General features: G+C 43.2%; 1 protein-coding gene across 2 annotated transcripts; it reads left to right on the plus strand.

The window, feature by feature from the left end:
* On the plus strand, positions 1–26,805 carry LOC101169137. 2 transcript variants are annotated; one of them, XR_910114.3, is made up of 22 exons: positions 1–938; positions 1,058–1,108; positions 1,273–1,469; positions 1,715–1,757; positions 1,832–1,957; positions 2,037–2,144; positions 2,233–2,451; positions 2,539–2,685; positions 2,775–2,975; positions 3,598–3,816; positions 3,964–4,110; positions 4,179–4,379; positions 4,456–4,596; positions 4,682–4,924; positions 5,028–5,132; positions 5,239–5,376; positions 5,683–5,790; positions 5,897–5,934; positions 6,041–8,243; positions 8,405–8,483; positions 25,300–25,482; positions 25,849–26,805. XR_910114.3 is itself a non-coding variant. In XM_011484232.3 (21 exons), the coding sequence occupies exons 1-21, from the start codon at positions 261–263 to the stop codon at positions 14,218–14,220; spliced, it is 6,003 nt and encodes a 2,000-aa protein (XP_011482534.1). In that variant the 5' UTR covers positions 3–260; the 3' UTR covers positions 14,221–14,460. The 2 variants fall into 2 exon arrangements, 1 of the variants encoding a protein (XP_011482534.1); XM_011484232.3 differs by lacking the exons at positions 25,300–25,482; positions 25,849–26,805 and adding an exon at positions 13,610–14,460 and having other exon boundaries at positions 3–938.
* The last annotated feature ends 478 nt before the right edge of the window (positions 26,806–27,283 follow it).

Genomic DNA, 27,283 nt, shown 5'->3' on the forward strand with positions numbered 1-27,283 from the left:
AAGCTGTTGGTCGTATTTCTTTCAAAGAAGAAGAGAAAGAACACTCACTCTCAAAAGGAGACACGGAACCAGCCAAAACTCAAAATTCTCGTCCCTAAAGGTCACGTTTTGGCAGAAATTATCAGTAATAATAACCTTTCACGTTCCGTGGCGTGACGCTGACTGCCGCGTAACTGTTAGGAGGTGGGCGCGCGGCCTGCTAGCTGCTGTGCTAACAGCGCTGAGGCCCGACTACTGCGAAACCCGGTTCTGTTGAAGAAATGGGCCGGGGAGATGGACCAGGACGGGGCAGGCCTTTAGGAGAAAGCGGGCCTCCTTTTAGAGGTCCGCCGGATTGGGGACCTCCACCTCCTGGGGGTTGGGGACCCCCACCTCCCGGGGGATGGGGTCCTCCGCCTGAAGAGTGGGGCCCACCTCCTCATGGAGGATGGGGTTCGAGAGGACCTCCACACTGGGATCATAGGGGGCCTCCCCATCCCTACTGGGACATGCCAGCCCTCCCTCCTCCTGACTGGGATCCAAGGGGCCCCCCACCTCCTGACTGGGATCCAAGGGCCCCCCCACCTCCTGACTGGGATCCACGTGGTCCCCCACCACCACGGGATTGGTATTCCAGAGAACCCCTGCCTCCGGGCTGGGGGGCTCACCCCGAAGACTGGATTCCTCCACCTGAGTGGGATCGTCTGGACTGGAGACATCCAGAGTGGGGTCGTCATGGCCCCCCTGGGCCATGGGGGCCTGAGCCTGTTCCTCCAGTCCCCCCAATTCCTCCAGTTCAATCGGTTCCACCAGGAGCGGTGCCACCTGTGGTACCCCCAGTTGTGCCCCCGCCCCCAGGTATACCCCCACATCCTGCTAACCCCGTAGCCTGTCCTCCAGTGATGCCTCCTGGGTTTGGCTTCCCTCCCTTCCCTCCCACTTCAGGCTGGACCGGAGAGGTAAGCTTTTCTGGTGCTTTACCGTGATTGTGCTGCCTGAGCTATTGGGCTGGACCCAGTGAGGGTGTCGGGGAAGTCCCAGTCAGTGGACTATGTGCTGACAAAACCTTTGTGTTTAGGCCGTTGCGGAGGAACCAATGCTGAACCCACCTCCAGAGCAGCCTGAATGGGTGAGTTCTGCTGTGGCTGGGATTCCCGCGAAGACATGATGTGTCTTGGGCTGGCTCTACACAGACCCTCAACCCCAAATACCTTGCAGCAATGCTCCGTGTTGTGGAGAGTTTAAGGTTTTATTTTGAAATCCCCTGGTGTGTTTTTTTTTTTTGTCCATCAGATTAAAGCTCTGATTTCTGCTCCTCCTGCTGACGTGACACCAACAGAACCTAAAGCCAGCACTGAGGTACCAGCTGTTACCAAAGTCCCTGATCCTGTTCCCCCTCTTTCCCCTGCACTTGAGCCCACCCCCAAACCAAAAGTAGAGGGGAAGACAGCCAAATTCTTGGGCCTGCTGGGAAAACGCACCTTTGACAAGTGAGTTCCTCTTTCCTGCTTTGGATTTGATCTGATTCTGGTTCCTAACCTTCCAGTAAAGAGTCAGTTGGTTGTCAGGGTTCTGCCTGAATTTCTTATGGTCAAAGTTTGGCCTCTTAATACGTTTGAGTGTTGAATTGGAATGGCATTTAGAACGCATCCAAAACTCTGCTTCTGGTCACTGTTGGAACTGTTTCAGTTCTGATTGAAACCGTCTTGACGTGAGTGTCTGTCTGCGTCCTCAGGCCCCCCCCAGGACGCTCTTCTGGGATCATCTCCTTCATCGGGGTGAGGTTTATAGCAACTGAAGTCTCAGTTCTGGCCTGGGTTGTCAATGTAACCTTGTCGTCTTCTGACTGCAGCCCACGTTTGGACATATTGAGAGGGAAGACCTGAAGACGTTCACCTTCAAATTTGACGTCTTTTTTGGAAACCCTAAAGCAATGACTCCTGGGGTCCGGGTCCACTTCACCGCCTGTGAGGAGAAAGTGAGTCAGCTGCTGGTTCTTAGTTTTGAGTGTGGTCATAAGGGTTCCCCTCCTCGATTTTTGTTTTTCTGGGTTTTAGCTGAACCGTTGCGTAGCTACAGATGTGAAAGTTGCTCCCGGAGGTACGGAGAACGTGGACATGGAGATCTACGAAGCCGTGGTCAGTCAGCCCATTCTGGAGCCTCAGGTGCGTTCAAACGGTCCCGCTCTCGTTCTGGTGCTGTGGTTTTAGACCTGTATGTGTTGCTGAACTTGCTGCTCCTGTTTGCCCGCAGCCTGGGGAGCGCCAATACCCGGGTCAGGTTTATGTGACCATCGGACCGGTCCGAACCAACCTACCTTTTGAGAGGAAGGACAGCACAGTGTCACTGCTGAAGAATGATCAGGTTCTGATCAACCTGCTGACGGACATCGTGACAGAGAAACGCAGAGCCACCAACATCAAACCTAAGATTCCTGCCACCTTTAGCCACACCAACGAGATCCGAGAGAAGGTCCAGAAACCCCCTCCTTTGATCCCCTCCCCCCTACCACTTCAAAGTGCAGCTGTGTCTGAGGCGCCTCGTCTGTCTGTCCCGCAGGGCGTCATCTTCAGCCTGAAGGACACCACTGGCATAATCAAATCAGACGAACACGGCGATCTCCCTTTTGAAACCGGAGAGAACCTGAGTGACATCGAGTTCACGGAGGAGGACATCAGCGAGGAGGTGGAGTTCACCGTCATCCAGGTGAGGATGCTCTGCCCACACTGCGATCACATGATCAGCTCTTTTCAGATTTTTGTTCCTTTCTTTTTTTATGGTGATTTGTGTTTTAGCTGAAAGTAGGAAAACGCGCCATCAGAATCAAGCGCTCCAAGGAGCCCCTCCTCTTGACGCTCTGCGCTCCTGAAGATGTTGACAAATCTGCCTACAAGATCCAGAAGAAGGCCAGCCGCCAGATAGACATAGGTCCCAACATGGTTCTGGACTCAGAGCTGTACGAAGGCATTGTCAGCCAGCCTATCATTGAACCCAAGGTATGTTTCTTTACTCTGACTCCGCCCTTCTTTTCATTTATCAGTGATGTTTAGATCCTCTTAGCCTCAAATATTTACTTCTTACACCAAAGTACGCAATTATTTTACTTACCTGCTACTTCTACTTCAAATTTTCTCTGCCTAAAAATTCATTAGTGCTAAGCACGGATATTCAATTTGGTTTTTGGGGCGGGGCTTCTTGCCCTGCAGCTCAACACACCAGGCAGTTGAAGCATGTTAAAAAGTTGGTCTCATCAGTTTCTGCTTACCTGCGTGTGCGAAATGTTTCCTCTGTAGTTGACCCATAATTCCCTGGGGGAATGGTGAGCTCCACTCACAGCCGTGCTTGGTGATTTACCCTCCAATCCTCCCCCCTTAATGTTGAGTGGTTCCATTTTTAGTCTGTGGTTTGATTCATCCATGGATTTGAACCCAAGACTTCCCCACTTTCAGGGGGGCCGCTCTACCACCACACCAATCAGCTGGAATCAATCATTGCTGCTTGAATCAGACTTTCAACATCCCATTTGCCCCCAGTTAAACCAGCTTTGATCAGAAGTGGGTGGAGTCAATGGGGCTCAGCCTTTCTTTTGTATAACCATTCCTGATCATTCTTTTTCAGCCTAACATGCCGGGTTATCCGGGCCAGATCCATGCCAACATCGGCCCCATCAAGACCAACGTGACCTTTGACCACAAAGACTGTGGCGTCACGCTTTTGAAGAACGACCACGTGCTGATCAACCTGCTGCTAGACACGGTGACAAAGAGGCGGAGAGCTGCCAACATCAGACCCAAGATCCCCTTCACCTTCAGCTACACCAAGGAGACCAGAGAGCTGGTAACTCCCACGCGCCAGCTTTGTGTGGACCTGTGCATCATATTAGGGAGAGAGTCTCCATCAGTTCACTCCCATGGGTGGATGCTGTCAGTAAGGTCACATGAAGAGGTGAAGATGAGGCTCACATGCTTTGGTTCTTGCTTCCAGGGAACCATTGTCTCTCTGAGTGCCGACGAAGGTGTGATCAAGTCAGATCAGCACGGTGAACTTCCCTTCGACCTCAACGAGAACTTCAGTGACACAGAGTTCACTGCTGATGATGTCCACCAGGAGGTGGAGTTCACTGTGAGCCAGGTGAGTCAAACACACCAGACGGGATCTGACCTTTCATGGAAAATGACCTGACCCCAACCCATTTGCAGAAGAATGAGGCGAAGAGAGCCATCAGGCTCCGGAGGATGAAGAAAAACCAAGACAAAATCCTGCTGGAACAGAAAAAACGGGATGAAGAGGAGAAGAAGAAAGAGGCAGAGGAAAGGAAGCGCAGGGAAGCGGAGGAGCTTGAGGCAGAGAAGAAGAAGAAGGAGGAGGCAGCTGCTGCGCTGGCAGCTGCCAAAAACAAGGTAGGGGGACCTCAGTGTTGTTTAGACTGAAGTTCATGTCTGGCTTCAGGCTGAGGAGATGTCTGTCCTCCTACAGTGGACACCTTTTGGCTTCAAATTTCAAATTCCCAACTCCATGGACGAGATCAGCAAGGAGCGGTTCGACGGCACAATCCTTAAAGCCATTTCCAGAATCCCCATAAAAGAGATGAAGACAGATCCAGAGGAGACCAGACAGGTAGAGAAGTTTGTCTTCAGGTTACTCTAAAAAAAAAAAAAGAGTTCAGTTTCCCCTCTTAAAGGGTTCTGTCTATTGTTTGCAGATTAAAATAAAAGTAGACAAAGGCGATGAACAGCAGGAGGAAGCAGCCGAAGCTGAGGAGATGAAGAATGTAAAAAAAGAAGAGGGTGATGATGGTCCGGTGAAGAACGAGGCACCAGAGACTGGAATTCAAGCAGATGCAGAGATGGGGCGACTGGTGATGACCATCGACGGAGAGCAGAAGCAGCTTCCCTTCCGTCAGAGAGACCTGCTGAGCACGGCCACCATGCTGGTTGGGGACAAGGTGAGGTCGGAACGATCTCCGTCACATCTGCAACGTCAAAGCTCAAGGTTCACACCCCAGTTTCATGCAGATATGTGACTCACCTGCTGCTGCTGTCTTAAAGGTGCGCTTCAACATCGCCACTCATCGGGAGACCAAAGAGGAACGAGCGACATTTGTGGAAATCCTTCACGACTCCTTTGAGGAGTCCACGGAGCAGCGTCACTTTGTAAGAACGGCAGCAGCTGGTCCTGTGCTGCCTGACAAACTCTCCTGGTTTTCTTCATTTCTGCTAGCTGCAGAGTCCACAACCAGTGCTATGTTTCTTTCACCAGGGGCTTGTCATCGAGTTCTCTGACGGGTCTGGACTCATCAAGTGCTCTCAAAACCCCCAGCTCTTCTTCGCCATGTCAGAAGTCATAGAGAAAAAAAAGCTGGAGCTGAATGAGAAAGTGGAGTTCAGCATCGTACCGGTGAGTACGTCTATTCTTGTTCATAAATTCTATGAAGGACCCTAAGGCTGGAGGTCGGTCAGAAAGACGCCGTCATGCTTCAAATGAGGTCGACGTGTGTGGCTAAGACCTGAGCCAAGTTCAGATGGGACAGCTCCTTTAGAATAACTGGGAGACTGACGCTTCTGCCTGTCAAGGAAAACAGGAGGACTTGAACCAGCCTCCCATCTTTTCAATGACATCAGATGAGATTCTGGACCTCCTCCTCATTGCAGGAGGAGGAGGAGTCAACTTTATGTTTCTGACTGAAAACTTGTCTTGTCAAAGCATGACTCTGCAGAGGGGGGCATCCAAGCTATCAGGATCAAGCGGTTCACTGAGAAGATGTTCCTCCCAGCTCGGAAACTTTGTGCCGTGGGGGCAAACAAAGGAAAGGTGAGCTGTGAAGTCATGCTGCTCATCGAGCATTTACACAGATCGCGTGTTGCTGCTAAAAACTTTGTGGGAACTGAGTGATGATACCTGTCGTGACTTTGTCTAGATGACCATCAAGCTGACACCACCCTCAAAGGAAAACGAGTGAGTAAAGGGCTTACTCATTGAATTTAGTATCAATTTTGAAACAACTTGAGATGTTTTCTGAATTCTCATGAAAAATGTGTCTTCTCCACTTCTGATGATTTAGGAAAACCAAACCAGAGGCAGAGAAGCTAAAGACGGTGGTGAAAAATCTGAGAAAGGATTACAACACTACCAGGATCAAGTACAGCAGGAGCAGGAGCAGAAGTGCTAGCAGGAGCAGAGCAAAGAGTAGGAGTCCACCTAAAGACCAGTATGGACGAGTTATTCAAAGGAGGCGCAGCCCAAGCATCGAGCGCAGAGCTAAAAGGTATAGGAGCAGAGAGTCGCATCGGCGGAGTCGCTCCAAGAGCCGCAGCAGGAGCCGCTCCAAGAGCCGAAGCAGGAGCCGCTCCAAGAGCCGCAGCAGGAGCCAGGAAAGGTCCACAAAGAGGAGGAGCAAAAACAGCAGAGACCGTGAGGAAAGTCGCAGGGGAAGGCGTGAACCCAGCCCCCCCAGGAAAGGTGGGGTTGTGGACAGTGAGCTGGCGAGAAAGAAGCGGGAACTGGAGGAGCTGAATGAGATGATTGCTTACAAGAAGGCCCTAGTGGAGATCGACCCCCGAGGACTGGAACCTGGACAGAGGACCTGCATAGATTATGACCACGGTAGAATCTCCACGCCAAGGTCCATACTGAAGAAAAGACCAGCTGAGCCAGAGTACCTCCTGCACCCTCCTTACGATGATCCCTACTATGACCGACTGTATGATCCTTACCACAGCCGGCGGTACAGTAATCCCTACAGTGACCCATATGGACGGGACGTGTACACTGAGGGCCCTTATGAAAGCCGCCTATACAGTGAGCCTCCGCTTGCAGGTCCTGCTTCCACCAGCCGCCGTTACACAGATCGCTACGAGGTTTATGATGAACCCTACGATGACCATTACTATGATCGGCAACACGATCTGCACCCTCCCCACAAACGAAGCCGGTCTCCAGTGCCCTACCGTTCTTCCCCTCCACCTCAATCTCAGCAAGTTTCGTCTGTTTCGTCTAAGCCTCAACCGTCTTTCCAACATGCCTTCAGGCCTCCTTCTCCCATAGATTCCCCTCCTCGTAGCCCCTCCCCCAAACCAAAAGTTTTAACACCTCAACAGTGTCCTCCAGCTGAGAAACCGCCGCTGGATCGATTCCTGGACATGCTTAGCAAGAAGGTTGATGCTAAGAAGAAACCGGAGCCGGACGACCTCCTCCCTCACGAGCGCGCCCTTCAGGATGGAGGGGGCTTTTCCCGAATTGTGGGATTAGCACAGGAGCCAACAGGCATCAGTCTGCCCCTGGAAGAGAAAGGGGACCAGCCCAGTCTGAAACGGTCTTCAGAGGAAAGAACAACTGAGAAACAAAAGGTAGAACCTTACGACAAAATCCAGAGTCTGCTGCGTAGCATTGGCCTAAAGTTGAGCTCAGGAGATGTGTCCACGCTCGCCAGCCGAGCCCAGGAGAAAAATTATAGCTTCAAGTCCTCTTCAACAGAAAGAGAGGCCGTCTCTGTCAAAGAAGAGCCTTCTGGGAACAGTAGCAGTGCTGCTGAGCTGACCTCCTCTGTCAGATCTTCCAGCATGGAGCCCCTTAGCAGACAGAAAACCTCTGTGTCTGAGTATGAAGACTTCCTGGACCAGCAAGAGCTGGCGACCCTGAAGAAGGTGCAGCAACTGCAGAGTCTCACCAAGACAGCAGTGAACAGTCCAACCTCCACCCCTTCTCCAAAACCACCTCCAGGCCCTCCCCCTGCTAATTACAAGCATCCACCTGTGCCACTCAATTGGCCACTGAGCATGACCCCACAGGTTTCACAGACCTCCTCCTGCAGCAGCACAGATATTTCTGGTTCCACTGAAGCTGCTCAACCTCGGCAAAAGTTGGGTCTTCCTCCTGGTCCTCCCCCAGGACACCCTCCAAGGCGGCCTCTTCAGCCTCCCCCAGGGCCCCCTCCAGGACCCCCGCCCCGGCGCCCTCTTGGTCAACCTCTTTTTGCTCCACCCTCCACCCGGTCAGCCCTTCCTTTCATTGAACAATCTAATGAAGCTTCAGCCCCCAGCTCCTCGTCACATCTCCTCACGACAGCAGAAACCTCCAGTGTCCAGTCCATGTCCACCACGGTGGCGCGCTGCCTGAAGGTGATCGAGACTGTAAAATCTCTGAGCACGCAGCCCGCCACCAAGCCTGCAAAATCTGTCCAGTTCAGTCTGCCGACAGGGATGGGGGCCAACCCATTGTCTTCTGCAGACACTGAAGACAACCTGAGATCCAAGCATGTGGAGAAGGTAAGACCCTGACCAGATGTTGCAGGCCAATGTTCAGAATGTTATGTGTTTGTAAAATCTATTTTAAAGACTGTTAAAGACCCATACTGTCATTGGAGTCTTTCAGTGTCTTTTTGGGTGACTTGCATCTGAAGGGTCTGGTGCTTTCTGTTTTTCTGTAGCTGGATCCACACTGCCAGAGAGCAGAACAGCAGTTCAAGAAGCATGGAGACCATATTGCGGATGGACCCATTTCTGCAGGTATCAGAACTTTTCATCAATCTTTATCCATCATGCCTAAAGGAGATGTGCTCACTGATGTAGATTTGAAAGGGTCCAAATTTCACATTAGTTTTTTTTTCCTAAAAAGGCGTTCTTCAGCTCTCAGGGATTCTCAAAAATCCCACATGTTCTCATTATTAGTATCTTAGCAAAGAATGCACAGCAGATCAGGTGAAGACAGCGTAGCTACTCTTTTGTTCAGGTGCAGCGCATCTGCACCAAATCAGCCAGATTCAGGTTCAGACCACACAGCTAGAACTTCATCTGTCTTTGTTTCTGTCAGGTAGACAAGCTTAAGCAAACCGTACAAAGTAAAAGCAGTTGTGTTCCTCTGGACTACAAGGATCATCTGAGCTTTAGGTCTCAAACCGGACACAGACGGAATGGACTGCTCTTCTGTCGGTCAGTAGAGCAAAGGCTACAAGCTCAACCGTTCTTAATAATTAGCTAGACGTGCAGCGGTAAAGTTATTTCCAAGAAGTCCATTCTTCTCAGAGTAACACTCAGTGGTCATATGGCGGGTTCACCTGCAGACTCTACTCAGAATTCTTGTGGTGCATGAGCTCTACTTCCAGTAGAGACGCTTTCATCAGAATCGTCAGTCTATACTTTGTTGACCGTGTTTCCTGCTGTCCTGAGCTGAAACACTCTACTGGAGGGAGTTATAATAGAAATCCGATCAAACACTTGTTGCATGTTTTTTGGTTACTGAAAATCTGATGAATGTAGGTTTGATAAGTTCAGGGCTGACTGTCTCAGGGGTCCAAAGAGAAACCGTTTAAAAACTCTGCTTAAGAAAACATCTGCCTCTGGCTTTTGTGTTGTTGTTAGTGTTAATTCCCACAAAGCTCAGAGCATTGTGGTCTACTGTAGAGAGGGGACGGAGTCATTGAGGAGCAACTTGGAGAAGGATCACAGAGATCCATCTCCATCAAATAGCATAGCTCACATATAAGCTACGGCTGTACCAGACTGTCATGATAGAATGGAGCTTATTATTAGTATTACTGAGCTGGCCCTTGTTTCTCTGAATTGTCGCTTGCTTACTTAGATGTAGCAATACAAACCAGCGGAATTAAAACAGCCTCTCAATCACCAAAAAGCAGGTAAAAACCAGAATCAACAGTGACCACTGAGTGTTACTACATTTCAGCTAGCTTCAGACTTCCTCTCAACCTCGTTTGGTATTCAAGAATGTGACCTAACTCACCGTGGGGGTGAATATAAGAGCAAACACTGCTGAAGAGGAGATAAACCAAGACGTTCGTCCTGAAGCACCTTTGAGTGAAGACCAAGATAAAGATGAAGACTCAGGGGACTCAGTTGGTACATCGCTCGTAGGTATCGTCCACCTTGCTCTTTGTCTTTTTGCCAGGCAGTTGATTGTCTTTGGGCAGAAATTTTAATTTGGTACCAATAAAGGAGGCGCCTGGGCACATTAATATTCATACCTGTGTGCCTGTGAACTTTAGTAAACGTAAACCGATGAGAGTAGTGATAAAACTAAAGCAGGGCTTAGATACCAGGTTGTGTAAAACCTCGGTTTTTCCTCAATTTACTGTATACCTGTATTACTTGTTTACCTTCAGCGCGAACCAGAACTCATGTTATCATTATTATCGATGAGATAATTTAGAACTGACTGTAAGATGATTTTAATCTAGTCAGGCAGCAGATTGATTTGAGCTAGTCTTTATGTGTACTTATAACCTTGAGACACAAATGACAAACTACTGTTATTTACCTTCGGGCCGTTAGGTTAGGCATCATTGCCACACCCCTCATTGGTGTGTGAATGTGTGTGCGTTTGCCTCTCATCTACCCATTTCTCACAGAGTAGAAATACTTTGCGCCTCAGCAGTTAGAAATCGACCATTTATGTCGCAGAGGATTTTGAACTTTTCAAAGATGGAAAGTCTAGGTTCGAGTAAACTTCAACAGGGTAAGTTACATTTTGTTTTTGTCAAACTCAGCCAAGCAAAGCCTATTTTTCTGGCTCCAAAAGGCAGAAGGTGTTTTGACAGAGAAAAGAAAAAACATTTCTCTTTTGTTTATGTTTATTAAATGTGTCATCCCCGGATCAGCAGAGTGACAGCACCTTGTAGTTTAGTGTTCATGCAGCTTGAGTGTGGTCTTTCAGTGGCATGTCATAACAGGACGACAAACTCGTAAAGTGCAGCTTCACTCCTCGTCTGCAGTAATGGCGCTGTTGGATATTAGTCCTATTTGTTCCATAAGTCGTCTGTTATTCAGTGTTAACTATTTCCTTCAGATTTAATCTAGCTCCAGTTTCCGTCGGTCAAACTTTGTTTGCAGCTGTTCTTTCGAGTACAAACATTAGCTCAGAAAGCTAATGCTCAAACGTGATTTGACTCGAAGCGCTTAATCAATGTTAAGTCTTAGACATAAACATTGAAAAGAGTGGACTAACATGCATATCTGTAAGTAAACTTCTGTTGAAAGTGGTGGCTTTTTTTAACATGCTGAATAATATCGGTGACCTTAGTACCAATATGGAATGTTTTTGCAGATTTACAGCTAATTTACCTGCTCATCATTACAAGCGTTTACGTGAAGTTTTACAAACCAGCAAATTGGCTATTGTTGGACACCGTGGGAAGAATCCCTCTTTATCACAGCACTCATACTGTGTTCATACTGTGTTGCATTTTAGTCAATCACACCTCAGATGAGAGAGGGAGTTAGCTATTAGAAAGACCACAGCTGTTGATCTGACAGCAATTCCCAGGACGATAATTTTAACATCATATAAGCAGTTTGAGGTGCAGCTTCGTCCACAGATCATAGGTAAGTGATTGCTGCAACATGCTGAACATTTTATTTTTTACTGAAATGCAGAGATCAAAAAGCATCGTGCGTTAATCACTAACGTTGAAGTCTATGAATTTTGGTTATACTATTTGACCATAAAATGATTTTCTGTGGTAAACGCCGCTCAAAAATCTGTCAAAACGTTTTTGTACGACTCTGGTAAACCTTTAAGTCTCACTTGATGGATTGTCGGAGCATTGTGGTTACTTTAGTCAAGACCGTAGCGGAATGATACGTATTGTGCTTCAATATAATGAACTGAAAAAGTGAGTGTATTGTTTTGTATTTTATGTGTTACATCAGAACTATGTTGAGTTATATGAATGACTTAAATAAAGTTTGACTTATCCGTCGCGTTGCACTCTCTGTAAGGCTGCTTACTGCAGATAAGAGGCATGAAAAGCAACAAAGTTCTAAAGAAAATTTCTCATCAACCCCTATTTCCAATCAACTGCTTCTTGGCTCCTCTCTGGGTGTAGTCGCATCGCATTATGTGACAGTTTTGTTTAATGTGCTTTATAATTCGGTGCACCTTACAGTCAAAGTCTTAAGAAAGTGTGCGTTTATTTTTTCTGTTATTGTGAAAATATATAAAATTTTAATAAAACAGGTAGAAGAGAAAATGTCGCTCTCAGTAGAAATCTCAGTTACCTACTGTTTAAGCTCGCATAAGAACGAAAATGTATAGTTCCACGTTTTGGCCATCTTAAAACTAGAATGTCTTCTATTAGCTAGCAGTTAGTTTGTTGTTTGATCAGGAAGAAACCTTTACTGAATGTCCAAACTTATGGACTTGACTTTGAAGGTAGGTAATTTTTTATTTTTTTTATTTCAGTCATTGTTAAATAATAACTCATAAATGTTGAAAATCATCTGTGATAGTGGATGTTCTGCAGAAAACCAACATGATATCTGCACCTGTATTGTCTGATGTCCAGCTCACAACACGCCACTTTTCCCAAAGCCAATCTGACTCCCAAGTACAGGTTATCTCGATCTCAGACCATCTCTGTCTCCAGAGGTGTACAACACTGTTCTCTTGATCTGATAACAGTATTGTGATGATAAACGAAAACAGGACAGAGAATATGAGGTCAACCACCAGCTTTATTGGCTTTATAAAAGAACGTCAAGGAGCTGATCAACTAATTGCGTAAAAACTGACATGTATCCCTAATTTTAGCATTTTTTTACATTTTTGTAGATTTCATATACCTAAACAGCGTTGCAGCCAAAAACTGCCATGATGTTAGTTGATGAAAGGGATGAGTTAACACTGACACCTCCTTGAACAGTCAACAAGCATGAATTGTAGAAGATGTTTTGAGCATAGCCAGAGACAGCAAGCAATCAAACCACCATTTCATTATTGAAGGAAATGATGTGCTGCAAGTCGTGGGAGCCCTTGGCCAAGATATACAGAAGTTGACAAAGGTCATTGAGCTGACGATTGTCCAGTGCTTTCTAGTTCCTAATATAATATATCTGTAATAAATTTTGCATCTATTATTTTGTTATGATGTGATAATGATGTGCTGATGGTTGATACATTTTCAGACAGATAATGATATTGATCATAATATATTGTGTGGATTTTGTTTTTTTTGTTGTCGTAGGCTAATTATTATAAGAGAGTGGGCTTAAAATGGTGTCAGCTTCTGCCTATCTCCATTTCAGACATTTTAACTGTTCTGTTAAATATATGACTATAGTAATCGGATAGTGTATACATGTATCCATTATTGTTTTAATATGTTTGATATAAATTAACTAAACAAAAAAATACCCTAAGAAAATATGAAGAACAGGGTTGGCATTGCAGATTACGTCTGTTGGTTTGGTAAAATATTTAAGTCCTAAATCAAGCAAACCCTGTTCATAACAAGGGTATCAGTCTTGGTAGTCTGACAGAAAAAAGTTTTCCAACAAAAAATGACTGAACTGCATCAGTATGGGTCAATATAGGGAGTAATGCTAAAAGGAAATGTTTTGAATCCATAAGACCATTAAGTATCAACTAGAAAGAAACTGGCAACAAAGACCTGCTGCATCTCCATATCTGTCATCTGAGCTCATGTCCCTCCATCAGCTCAGTGCTCCAGAACATCATCAATTGCATTGGTGGAGACCTCTTCTGTTTTAGGCCTTTTTAAATATCCAGGAGTGTGGGAGAACTCTGGTAGAGCTTTGTAAAACAGCCCAAGGGCTTAAGATTAGTTTGTCATTTTTAAATGAGATCTTGTTCCTCACAAATTTCTTGTTAAAATTTGTAGGCAAACAGATGAGCAAAGGACCCAAGAACATTTGGATCTGTGGTCACTCCCTTTTGTACTGGGCTGAGTCCCGCGCCAAGTCTCCTGAGGTAGGTAGGCAGCTGGGCATGGACCCCAGCAAGGTGACCATCTGGTGGAAAGGCATCCAAGGCATGATGTGGCCTCAGCTGCTGCCCCAGCTCCACCAGGTGAAGACCAACTGGCCCAATCCAGACGTCCTCATCATACACCTGGGCGGCAATGATCTGAGCACTGAGAGCCCCACCAACTTGCTGGCCTCTGTCAAGAAAGACCTGACCTCCATTAGGAGCATCTTTCCGCAATGCGCTCTGGTGTGGTCCAACATCCTCCCTCGCAGGGTGTGGCCCCACTCCCCCGACAGCCACGAAGTGGATCTGGTGCGCACCACTGTGAATCGTAGGATTCAGAACATTGTCTCAGAGCTGGGTGGTACCTCTCTGAGCCATGAAAACATTCGATGTGGCACAAACACAGGCCTGTATCGAGCTGATGGCATCCATCTGTCAAACAAAGGCATTGAGGTCTTTAATCAAAACCTGCAAGACTTTTTGGAGAAGTGGATGATGGAGGTGAGCTGTGAGAAGAGCTAAGAGGTGCAGAAGTTGTTTGGATTTTATGTTCCTTTATAGAAATGTTTCCTTAAAGTGACTTGTTGTCTTTTCTTGTCCTGTTTGCATCCTATAAACGTCTTAACATCAGTAGATTATGTGAGCTGTTCTTTAAGAAGAGATCCTTTCTTACCTTTGCAGCACTTCCTTGGGAACTGTGGTTTGCTAAAATGTAATTTTTTTTCTTCTGTCAAACTGAATAAAATCATTATTACTGCATCATTTCACTGCTTACTAAATGTTAGATGCAATACTCCAAAGACCTGCTTCTTCAAGGTTTACCAAGCTGTGTTTAAAGCGTTTACATCTTATGAAGATCTAGGACACTATGAAGGACTTCCTCAGACATGATAATGGCGGCAAATTCAATCAAGGAAAATGACTCGGAGGATGAAAAATCATCAAACTTAGGACAGGAGGTGACATGTTGAGTGCAGCTGCTCTTGGGTAAAGCAGATGATGACCTCCTAGTGCTGCAGTCCTAAAGTTTTCTGCACAGAATTACTGGTGGAAATGTGAATGCAAACCTTTATGTAAACATCAGTATTTGGGGGGATTTCCTTTGCACATTTTCACTCTGCAGTAGAAACATAAAACACTGCAAGGTTTTCCGCAGCAGTCAAAAATTTGAAGGTTAAAAATACCAAACATTACATGAGACTTGGCACTCAAATATGTCAGACATTCGTACTCTGTGTTGTCACAGATGTGATGAAATGAGAATAAGCATTAAAATTAAGAAGCAACTGCTTCACTGTACTGTAACTAAATTACAGAATATTTACATTTTTAAGAGTTGTGATTTTAGTTAAAACTCATCAAAAAAGACATCTGATTTCCCTCATAGCCCACTGAAACTGTTGCTAATGATCTGCTAACCCTGTCATCCCTGGCAAAAAACGAGCTGCTTTGTGTGTCTGTATTCAATCCTCGTCATTGCCTGTTGCATCATTGCTGTCTGCAGATATTACTGTTGTATATCTAAGGTCACTCGTGTTCCTGCATGTCAGTTTTCCTGTGAAATACTTGAGGTAAGGCTCCTTAACTTAACCTTTTTCTGTTCTTCCTCAGACTCAAACCTGCTGTTTACCTGGCTGACAAGCATCTGATCAATACTAGCATGCTCATTTAGCATTAATCTAGACTTTCAATGGTTAAATGACAGCCAGGTGTGGTAGAACTTCACAAGTGCAGGATGGTGTTTAGAAAGCATAAGCTGCGCTTTCATGATTGTAAATATAGTCTTGCATATGTGCTCTTTATACCATGTTCTACAGTACCGTAATCTCCACAATTTAAGAAATTAGGCCTCTGATGTTTAGACTTATGACATCGATGCTCCACAAAAACTAGTTAGGTCAGCAGCAGGTCCATTTAGTCATTTAGGAACCAGGAGGGATTGGTACCTTCCTGTGCTGACTCTTCACCGCCTGCACACAATATAAACTGCAGTTATAAAAAATCCTTTTTGTGTGCATCCATTAGCAATGAGTTCTTCCCTTAAAAGAGCAAACGTGCAACATTTAAACAATTAAACTTTACTTTCAACCCCACAAAGCCAATATTACATCTGAACTGCTCAAAGATGCTACTACAGCTAAACAAACCACTTGAGGAAAAAGGAATTATAACAAAAGATGGTCATCTTTCTTAAAGGTTTCTGCAGGGCCCATCCCAGCTTCTTTTTAAACTGAAAAAGGATTCTCACTGAGTGAAGTGACATATAATTTGCAGTGTTTCTCTATGAAAACATTCTAATTAACAAAATTATATGAAATCAGTCTTTGTGTCAAAAAATGCTTTTCATGCCATCCAGCTCAAAGCACTTTACAGTTAAGAACAGGAAGACAAAAATAAAAAATTAAAGTTAAAACCAATCCACCCATTTGCCCTCCCTGTCCCCTCCATTGACACAGACACCCCGTGACCCCACCCACAATGAATGCAGGCATGAAAACACAACTGTAATTAAAACAAATGTATGACTTGGCTCTGCTTTGAGGACACACTATGTTAAGAATCCATTCATACCAGGAGCCAGATCTGCCTCATCAGCAGTAGTTGACAGTAGTTCCAGTGTCCACTTTGCCGTGAGGCTGCAATACTGGACCCCAGCAAGGACGGGCACCGTGGCAACAACCCCAGACCAAACCAGTAAACCCTGGCACAAAGGATTCCCATGAGGAAACACTGGGGCTAAAATCATTAAAAGAAGATAGTTAAAAAATTATATATAAAATGTATCAAAATAAAAGAAATATAAAGTAAATAAAATAAATTAATAAATATTTGTTTTATTTTTAAGATAAATAATCAGATAAGATCGTCTAAAGGCCATGTTCAAAAGATGGTGCTTGACCCTCTTCCTGAAATAAAAAAAAAAAGATTTGAAGGCCAAATAATCCATTAATCTCCGTTAGAAAGTTGGAAGCACCTTTTGTAAAAAATAAAAAATTAGGTTAATTGATAGTTTAAAATTGTCCCTAGGTTTGAATATGTGTGTGTGGCCTTGTGACAGACTGGCAAGCTGTCTAGGTTGTACCCTGCCTGTGGTCAACAGTAGCTAGGATAGGCTCCATCAACCCTGTGACAAGGTTTGGAAAATGGATGGAGGTTTCCTTTGGAAAAAAGTTCATATACTACATGGTGTCATACGTGGTAGTTTTTGGAAATTATTTAAATTGCAACATGTCACTTTATAACCTATGTTTGACAAGGGGGAGTGTGGGGAGCATTTCCACAGGTCTTGAAATCTGCCAAAGATCTACCTTTGTATAAAAAAAAATAAGATGGTTTCTAAATCAGCGATACCGAGCACAACACCAAGCCCATTTTCCAGTTCGCAAGGTAATAAAAAGTTTGTATTTAAGTAAATTATTCAATTATGCATTATTTTATAATTCTAATTCCCATTATAAATAGAAAGCTGATACAACTCTTAATGAGATGCCAGTTAAATGGTTAACATTAGTTGATAAAGTGATGGTTTGAACAATTTTACTTTAGTACTTGATATTGTAGATCATTAAAAAGTTAACATCATACACAGTTGTGGCCAAAAGTTTTGAGAATGACATAAATATTGGAAATTGGAAAAGTTGCTGCTTAAGTTTTTATAATAGCAATTTGCATATACTCTAGATTGTTATGAAGAGTGATCAGATGAATTGCATAGTCCTTCTTTGCCATGAAAATGATCTTAATCCTAAAAAAATAACTTTACACTGCATTTCATTCCTGTCATTAAAGGACCTGCAGCGATCATTTCAGTAATCGTCTTATCTCAGGTGAGAATGTTGACGAGCACAAGGCTGGAGATCATTATGTCAGGGTGATTGGGTTAGAATGGCAGACTTGACATGTTAAAAGTAGGGTGATGCTTGAAATCATTGTTCTTCCATTGTTGACCCTTTGTGCTATCTTGTGGGGTCAAAATGACCCCACCCTTACATTGTTGCGTTATCCTACCATGACAAAGGTGGATAAAGGCGAAGAGGATTTCATGTAATCCATGGACACCAGTGAAGATCACATTTCATTGCAGAAAAAAGGTTCATCGCACTGTCTTTTGGGGTCCAGATGACCCCACTCCCAACTTCAAAGTGCCTTGGATAGCACAAGGGTTAACCATGGTGACCTGCAGAGAAACGCGTGCAGCCATAACTGCGGTGCATAAAATGGCTTCCCAGGCAAGGATATTGTGGCTACTAAGATTGCACCTAAATCAACAATTTATAGGATCATCAAGAACTTCAGGCAAAGAGGTTCAATTCTTGTAAAGAATGCTTCAGGGCGTCCAAGAAAGTTCAGCAAACGCAAGGATAATCTCCCATAGAGGATTTAACTTCATTATCGGAGTGCCACCAGTGCATAGCTTGATCAGGAATGGCAGCAGTTCAGTTCAGTTAATAATACATCCATTGTAATAAAAGTTATTTAATACAATACTTATTTGTGTATATTAATGGTACTTTTTCTCTTCCTAAATATTTACAGTTTGGAGTGCCCCAGGGAGGTTGTTGTGGGCCATTACTATTTTTTGTATTTGAAAATCATCTATGAGCTATGATGATGTGGGGGAAGAACATTGTTAACCCCAATACAAAAAGATTTCAACAGGTGCCTAACAGTAAAAGATTTCCATTTTTTTTACTTCGGTTACTTGAGTGCTGGTAACACGGGTAGTTTTACTCACCTTGATTATTACCTCAACTGTTAAATCAGCTGCAGCAAAAAAAAAAGAAGATTTTCCCATATTCTAAATAGCTCAAAGTAAACCTATAAAAGTTGTTTTGCTTTGCCCCACTGTAAATGAACAGATAGCTACACACATTGTATTTAGGAAGCTACATGAGGGAAACTTATTTAACATGTCACTTAGAATGTAATTGTACATATTTGGAAAGACGCTAAGAGCATATGTGTTGCTACAGACACACCGGGCATGTGACGTGCATACTGGGAATTTAGCCCACGGTGCTCACACTGGACAAGCAGGGAGGGGCTTCTTTTTCTTTTTATACTGTTTCCCTTCACGTGTCCGACACGTGCACTACAAGCATGTGGAGAGACTTGGTGCAAAATTTTGAACCGGTGCAAATCTCTTAAATCTTGCTCCAGGGTTTTTCTTTCACAGCTCTGTTCTAATATACAAAAGACTTTGCCGAGCTCAATCTACTATAATCAATTTGCCCTCTATGATTAATTTAGAGATGGTTGGCACTTCATGAATTTAAAGGATGGCCATCAATACGTCATAACCAAATCCAAGTCCCTGATTGGACAAAATATTCACCCTGGTTTAACTTTCAACTCCTGTTCAGTTGCCACATGTTTTGTATGTAGAGCCCAAAAAAGGGTGTTAAAAACTTGCGGAGCTATGCATGAATGCAAGAGTTTTGAATGCACAACCCCAAACAAGCATTTACATAGACTTAAGTTGCTGAGGTCGGTGTGAACATGGTTTTAGACCAGGGGTGTCAAACATACGGCCCAGATGGTTCAATCCAGCCCAGTCATGAAGAGTAAAAATTCTAAGGATGTTTTAAAAAAAGCACGACCAAAATGTTGTCAAAAAGAAAAAAAAGGTTGAAGTGGAGTGCTGAGCTTTCCAGGAAAAATTGACAGTTTTATTTGTTCATGGAGCTGGAGCCAGTCTAGCTCGTGCTGGTTTGCGGCACCTTCTGTCCGTGAAACCAGGGTTCGAATCCGGGCTGTTCCCTATTGCTCCTCTGCTTCTGTGCCGGTCCCAAGCCCGGATAACTTGAGAGGATTGCGTCAGGAAGGGCATCCGGCGTAAAACATTGCCAAGTTGACCATGCGACTCCTCCTCGAAAGAGAGGTTGTTTCGCTGTGGCAACCCCTGATGGGATGAGAAAGAAGATTTGTTCATGGAGCTGAATGCAAAACCTGCATGCTTGGTATGTCATCAACAGGTGCTCAAAGAATATAACATTCAGCACCACTATGAGACTGACCATAAAGAAAAGTTTCACTATTTTCAGTTAAGAAAATAGAAGATTTACTAACTATTAACTGGACTGAAAAAAACAATCATCTGCATTTTCTGTAGCTGTGATGTTAGTGATGGAGCAGTGACAGCTACTTTATTGCAAAAAGGTTGGTGCAAAAATCCAAACCATTTTTGGATAGTAAACTTATTGAAAAATGATGAAGGCTGCAGAAGTCTAGTGCCCACAAAAAGCAGTCGAGGTTTGCTAGCATAAGTCTGTCAAGGATTTTACTATTGCAGATACAACATCTCTGAGGAGACTTGGGTGCCAAATGAAGGAATCCAGTCATTTATTGCATTTTTGGTCACTATTGATGGAAGCACCGACATCACAGATATGTACAGCTGTGCATATTAGAGCTGTTGAGGAGACCATCACAGCGCATTGTCTTGAGTTGATGGACACAACAACAACAGCTGATGACATAGTCAGCTCTCTTGTTACTGCACCAGACCATGTTGGAGTGAACTGGTCACATGGTGTCAGTCTGGTCACTGATGGCATCCCAGTAAAGGTCAGGAAGAAGGCAGGTGTATCCACAAAATTCAGGCAGCAAACCAGGTGTTTCTGCAAAGGATCTGAATCCTGATATTGATGTTCACAAATGTTAACAAGTTTAACTTAGTTTAATTTTCTCATTGATTTGCACATTTACATTTTAGGCAGAGTGTTTCATTTTTTTCCATAGCCCCTCCTGAGTTTATTATTAGGATTGCTTCAGTGTCAGATATAAAGTATTCAGTCTGTGGAAAATTGAATAAACAAATTTTTTTAAAAGTGAAATGCATTTTATTAGAGATCCATTGGCCTCTGTGAATGTCTAATAATAAGTAATTAGGCTATTATGTTGGTTGAGGCATTTTTTTTTCAACTGAGTAAAAAAACAAAGCTGTTATTTGCTTTTATGTTACTGGTCCAGCCACTTGGAATCAGATGCCTTGAATGGGGCCCCCGAATCAAAATTTCAAGTCAGTAATAGATAGTGTCAACCAGAGAAGATATTGTAATGACCCAGCTGGTACATCACTGTAGCGGGGAAACAATTGCTGAGCTGCTATTTCACTGGCTGCATGGGAAAGCTGTCCATGCCCCATACACCGCAAGACTTCAGACAGTCTCAGAAAGGAAGAAGTAGGCTGAGAGACATAATCTCCTTTTCAGTATCAAAGCCCATTTCTTTCAAACAGCATGGAGGTCACTTCTGCTCACAGCCCCCTTTACACCCGAGATTCCCCATTTCCCCTGAGGAGCTAAAGGCGGGGCTAACCCCCTGGTGCCAACAATATTGTCACGGCTAGAAAGAAGTGATCGGAGTTTCAACAAGGGTGGATGTTGTTCTGATGAGGTTGGGAGGTGCTCAAGGAGAAATTACTTCCATTGTTTCTGGGAACAATGTCAAAGGTCAAAGGTTAAAAGTTGGTTTGGGAGCAAGCCTGAAGGCAAGTATGGTCTTAATTCCACACATTTGAAGCTGACAGACCAGCGAGTTTTGGCAGAAGTGATTGGTCATAAATACAGTTAAGGTTTTGGATTGATGGTGGATTGTAATTCCAGGCACTTGTGTGAAATGACAGAGATCCAGCAGGAAGCCAGGAAAAAAGAAGACAAAGGAAGAGGAATCTGCAGTGCTGTCAACTGTCAGCCTCTAGGTGGACTACTGTTTTCGGGTAACGGTTCAATAAAGCAAATGGCCTGTGGGGAGGTAGAAGTGACTTAAAATGTATTGATGCTATCCTACTGTTCTAGTAATTCTTGATTTTTTCCCTTAACCCTCCTGTTATGTTCATTTGTGAGGAACAGAGATGATGTTCCTGGGTCAATTTGACCCGGTGCATGTTTTATTAATTAAAAAAAGTCTGAAACCCAGAAAATCCTAACAAGCAGTGTAAATATATCATCACTATCTCCATTACCAATCATTCTTTCAAAAACGTAGTGAAATGCTGTTCCTTACCTCTAACAGGAAGTGGTTCAATTATTAGATAATTTACTCGTTTTTCTTAAAAATATACATGTTCTCACTTTTTTTGAATTTTTCACTACTGTATTACTTTTGAAAGACTAACATATAAAATGCCATAGTTTTACCTAACATTGAAACATGATCTTGAAATTTTGTTTTACATACATGCACTGTAAACCAGAAAAAAACAAAATAACAATACAACAGACAAGCAATCGCAATATGAAGTTGTGTGTGGGTCTGTACATCCACACAGCACAAGAGTGACCAGTCATCACACTGTGCTTTGTGCAAATTAATTTTGCACATTTCGCACAGGTCATGCTTGTCCTGACCTGGATCCTGTCTCCGGGTCGACTCGTGCCCCCGGCCATCCCCCCAACTCCGTCTGGATGAAGCTCGTCTGCTGGACTTTATATATGTAGTTGTAGCGTTAGATATATTATTTCCTCTCTATGAGTTCTGGTACATTACCTGTCCGTCCTGGGGGAGGACCCCTCCTTCATGTGGAACACCTGAGGTTTCTTCGGTTTTTCCGGAATCCGTTTTTTTATTAGGAGTTTTTCCTTACCGTGACGGAGGGTCTAAGGGAAGGGGTGACCGTTTAGTTTAGTTTGTTTAGTTAGTTCAATTTAGTTTTTTCCTATTGAATTCTATGCATTCATGATCCTTTTGATTTTATGTTTTACTTTTTCAATTACCAATACGAAGCCCATGGAGACGACAGTTGTTGTGAATTTGGGCAATGCAAATAAAATGGAATTGAATTGAATTAGATTGAATTGAATTGACATGGTCACATGAGTCACTGCCATCCTATTGGGCCCTGGCACTGTCTATATATGTTTTCTACAGACAGGTTTGTCTGACACATATTTGGGGATGAAGACCAATGTATTTTACCATTCTTTGATATGAATGTCTTGCTTGGAGGAACAGGAATAGCAATTCCCTCGTCTGGTTTAAAATCAGAATCATTAGAATCAGAATTTAGCTCAAGATAGTCTTCTTCTGATCATGATCAGTGATGACTTCCAGAGCCTCCTGGACTGTCATCGTTCTGCTTTGGTTGCTCATTTTGTAAAGGTCTGCCTGTGTAATGTTGGAAGGACTCCCATGCAGAGAATCTTTTATATGTTTTGCCCCTCCCCTGTTGAGTGTCCACTGTATGTGGGTTGAGTTTTCCTACGAGAACATAGATGGTTCCTGTCAAAAGTCATAACAACCATGCACCTGTGTATGTGTGTGTTTGTGTGTATGTGTCTATGTGTGTGATTGGGGTGAAATATGTCTCACAGCTGCAAATAAAGGAAAACTAATATAAAAATAAGACATCCTTGTACCTCCAGTTTGACTGCCGGGTCAAATTGACCCGAACAGTATCTATGTAATATAAACATGCAGGGGGGGTTTGCAAATATGTGAGATGAACCAAATTCATAATATACGTTGATTACACTAATTAAGGCAAGCAAAAGAAGTTTCATGCTGAAAAAATACTTTTAACTATTTTCCCTAGATGTTCTAACTTTAAAACGGGTCAATTTGACCCGTAACATAACAGGAGGGTTAAGACGGGGGTCTACAACCTTTAATGCTAAAAGAGCTATTTCAGCAAGTTTCTCATTGACCACTGCAAGCCACACTAAAATATAGACTGTATTTATGGCCATTTAGCCATTTATTTAGAAAATGTCATTTTAAAATATTTGCAATAATTGAATTTTAAGTTTTGTATATTTCTATTTTAAGTTCTTTTACTTCTGAAAGCAGCACCCACAAGTACTTTTCAAAATAAAATACACCCAGTGTCAAATACGATTCTCCTGCTGCAGCAGATTTAATGGAAATTCAAAATGCGATAAAGTCAAGTCAAAAGGGACATTTTCTGTCATTGGTGTGTCTTTGTCCTTTTTCTCCTTTTACTATTGAATATAAACTTGACAAGATTGGTGTATAATCCAACATTTCTGAAGCCTTTACATCTAGTTCTAGTTCTATACTTTGGGAATTTGAACAGCAACCAGACACTATTGTTCATCAGAAGGTAAGAATATGTGGTTTAAACTTAACTAACAATAAAACGTTCTAACTACAGATTAAACCTTTCACCATTATTTTCATCAGTTATCTGATCACTAAAACCACAAACCCGTTATTCTTATTTATTAGCATATTTCTTCAAAGCCAAAAAGCCCCAAAGGGGGGGATGAAGCTGCTGCATGTGTCAGACCCCTGCCCTACTCCTTGTTGAAGTACAGCTTTGGAGTAATTCACTTTAGGAAGATTGGTTGTTTCCTTCTTTGTAGCTTCTTGGGGTGCCGTCATTTTTGCTCCCATGCTTTCATTCATTACCTACATCACTGCTTGGATCTAATTGCTATCCAGCTGGCGTTTAACAGCCAATCGATATTGGTTGCCTTTTCTATAAATGTAACCATTGTTTGTGTTTTCACAATTTAGGTAGCTGACCTGCTCCTTTTCTTCTACTTTGAGATGCATGAGTTGTTTTAATGACAAATATCAGCATTTAGGCTCTGGAGTGTCTTCAGCTAAGATTGTGATCTTGATCCGAGGATGTCCGGCTGTGTTTTTGGAGTCTCTGGATGGATAAGGAGAGGACAGTTAAACAAAACAAATATCCTTATTTTTTATTGTCATATTACCACACTGGCTGGAGATTATTAAAATATTTTTTTCTTTGCTTTTATTTGAATGTCCATCTGAGAAGAGCCTGGGGTCAACTGTCTCAAATATGGTGATGCTTCTTTAAAGCTTCAGGTTTCTGCAGTTTTCAAAGACAGTTAAAAATAGAGCTGAAAGATAACTTGAATGATAAAACAAAGAAAAGTACTCCACAATAAAGTAAAATGTGTTTTTCCTTTTACTCTTGTTTTCAACCAACTTTGACTGGTTTGCATTTCCTTCACCCTCCACTTACTTTTTATAGCAACTAAAAAGAAAATGTGACTGCTTTAGCCCTTGTGCTATCTTAGGTGACCCCACCCTTACATTGACGTGTTCACCCTTCCATGACAAAGGTGGATAAAGGTGGAAAGATTTCATGTAATCCATGGACACCAGTGAGGTTTACAAATCAATGAATAAAAAAGGTTCAGCGCATTGTCTAGTGGGTCTAGATGACCCAACTCCCAATGGTAAAGTGCCTAGGATAGCACAAAGGTAACTCATCATTTAGTCATGTTAGATTTTAGGGATAGGGAGGGGGGTTCAGTGCATCCTGTACAGAATGAGAGAGGACGTTTATCATCTGCATTTTCTCGGCTTTAGATTGTTAATTGATCGGCAGATAATCTTCCAAAAGCAACAGCATTTATCTTTGAAAATACTTTCATCATGATATTCAGAAGAAAACACTATCTGAGACATCCATGGCCTCAACCAAATCCAAACCTGACGAGCACAAACTCCCAGTGGGGACTTTGATCAGGGAAATTGACAAGCACAAAGGCCTGATATGTTTTTTTTCCCCCACTAAATCTAATCTTTCGTAGTTACATGTTTCTCTGATCTCGTACATGCTGATAAAAGTGAACAGTGGTTTGGTTTGCTTTTCTCTTGCAGATACTGATGCTGGAAGAACAAAACTCCTTTGAAAAACCAGGAAACTTAATACGATCCATCACGCACTAAGGACCAGGCCCCAGAGCATCGGTGAAGATTTGTGGACTGAGACTATACCTTACATCATGTACTGCAGACTTCTTCATGGATCCAGAGAAGCTGTGAAGCAGTGCCATTCATCAGGTGACAAAGAAATGACAACAAACATCGGAGTGGAGTTCTACTTTCTTTATTTTAAATGGATAAAAATCAAAGTGGTAACTTAAAATAAAACCCTACCAACAGCAGTTCCTATGAGATAGAGCGCACTCAGAACAGGAGGTTGAGTCATTTTTAGTTTATTGAAAGTGATCATTGATATAACGATATTGACTTTTAATCTTGAGTGAGTGAGCATTACTCAGATGTTTTTGCTTTAACAGAGAGCTGGGGTTGAAACAACCATTGAATAACTTTTGGTGTTTGTAATCGGAGCAGATTCAGTTCTAACACAGGAGCTCCACTGAATGTTATCACCAGGAACTATATAAATCTCTTCCTTTTTTACAGAGGGATTGCACTGAAGAAGGAGACTTCAACTGCCTCTTTGAGGGAGCGTGTCCTCTCCTCCTCTGAGGCATCTTTTTACATTTCTGTCTATAGTGAAAGGTTGGTTCAGTAAAGTCTGTGTCAGAGGATCAGATCAGATCAAAGGATGGTTGCGGTAAAAAATTGGTATCACCTAAGACAGATTTAGACATTTATGTGAAATTGTTTATGAATCTGATTTTCTGATCTATTTTCCTGCTGTGTTTAAAGCCATACCAGAGCTTTTTACAAAGAAAAACACACTTTGAAGAGCAATTTTCTTCAAATTGGTGTTTATTTTGAACGTAACTCATAAAAACATGTACAAAATCAATACTTTAAGAAAAAAAAAGAGGAATAGCGTGTCTGTGTGCATGTTCCCAGGGTGCTGCCTGGGGAAAAATAACCCATTTTCCGGCAGTACTGGACATGAAGTCCATGTGATCCAGTTTTGGAGTGTTCAGTCATCACAGAGCAGCAGCTGCGAGTCTAGAAAATGAAGTAGAGACGGAAGCACCTCTACATCACATGTTGGATCAAGAGAGGATTTAGGTGACAGTCCTGTGGGTCAGGAACGGTTGAATGATCACACAAGGACAGGACTTCTACGTCCCTGACTAGTTCACGACGAACGGAACAAAGGCTGTAAACTGGAATCTATTGACCAGGTAGTAGAGAGGAAGATGCTCGCAAAACTGAGATCCATCTTGGGTAACCCCTCTCACCCTTTGCTCCACACTGCAGTGGCTCTAAGCAGGAAGTGCCGTCATTCATTCTTGCCGTCAGACCATTCAAGTGGTGCATGTAAGTGCATTTTATTTACAATTGTAAATATGACGGGTGTTGTTTGTTGATCCTATGGATCCTGTTCTTGTAACTTTTTTTCCAGCTGCTGGAACTTCCCCACTATAGGATCAATAAATTATTTTACTCTAAAAAGTTTGTGTTTTGCTTAGAGTCTTTAAGACCCTGAAACATCCAGAAGGTTCAAGGAATACAAGTGAGCTCTGGTGATTACGCAAAGTTCTGACCTGATTGTGTCACAGTTCTGCCCACCATTGCAAAGCGAGAATGGATAGGACCAGGAAAGAATACATCGCAGAGACTGAGGGACATTTTTTGTTGGATGTTTTGGAGAGAAACAGTGTGACGTGGTTTGAACATGTTGAAAGGAGATTTAGTGATTTTGTTGGTAAGAGGATGCTGAGATTGGAACTACCGGGAAAGAGGTCTGGAGAAAGCCCAAAGGTTCATGGATGTAGTACAGGGGTGGACATAAGGGTGATGGTGTGAGTGAGGGGGACGCAGAGGATAGGATGAAGCCCATGATTCACTGTGGTAACTCCTAAAGGCAGCAGCAGCTGCTGAAAGACAAAAGACAAAATCTATTATTTTTATATTAAGACGATTAAGAATA

This window comes from Oryzias latipes, chromosome 15 (genome assembly GCF_002234675.1).
Source record: "Oryzias latipes chromosome 15, ASM223467v1".
In the NCBI taxonomy this organism is placed as follows: domain Eukaryota; kingdom Metazoa; phylum Chordata; class Actinopteri; order Beloniformes; family Adrianichthyidae; genus Oryzias; species Oryzias latipes.

Excerpts from the sequence above, each read along its gene's own strand:
- LOC101169137 (XM_011484232.3), top strand. The coding sequence starts at position 261 with ATGGGCCGGGGAGATGGACCAGGACGGGGCAGGCCTTTAGGAGAAAGC. Across the intron at positions 2,145-2,232 it reads AGCCCATTCTGGAGCCTCAG|CCTGGGGAGCGCCAATACCC; the intron begins GTGCGTTCAAAC and ends GTTTGCCCGCAG. Across the intron at positions 5,935-6,040 it reads CCACCCTCAAAGGAAAACGA|GAAAACCAAACCAGAGGCAG; the intron begins GTGAGTAAAGGG and ends CTGATGATTTAG.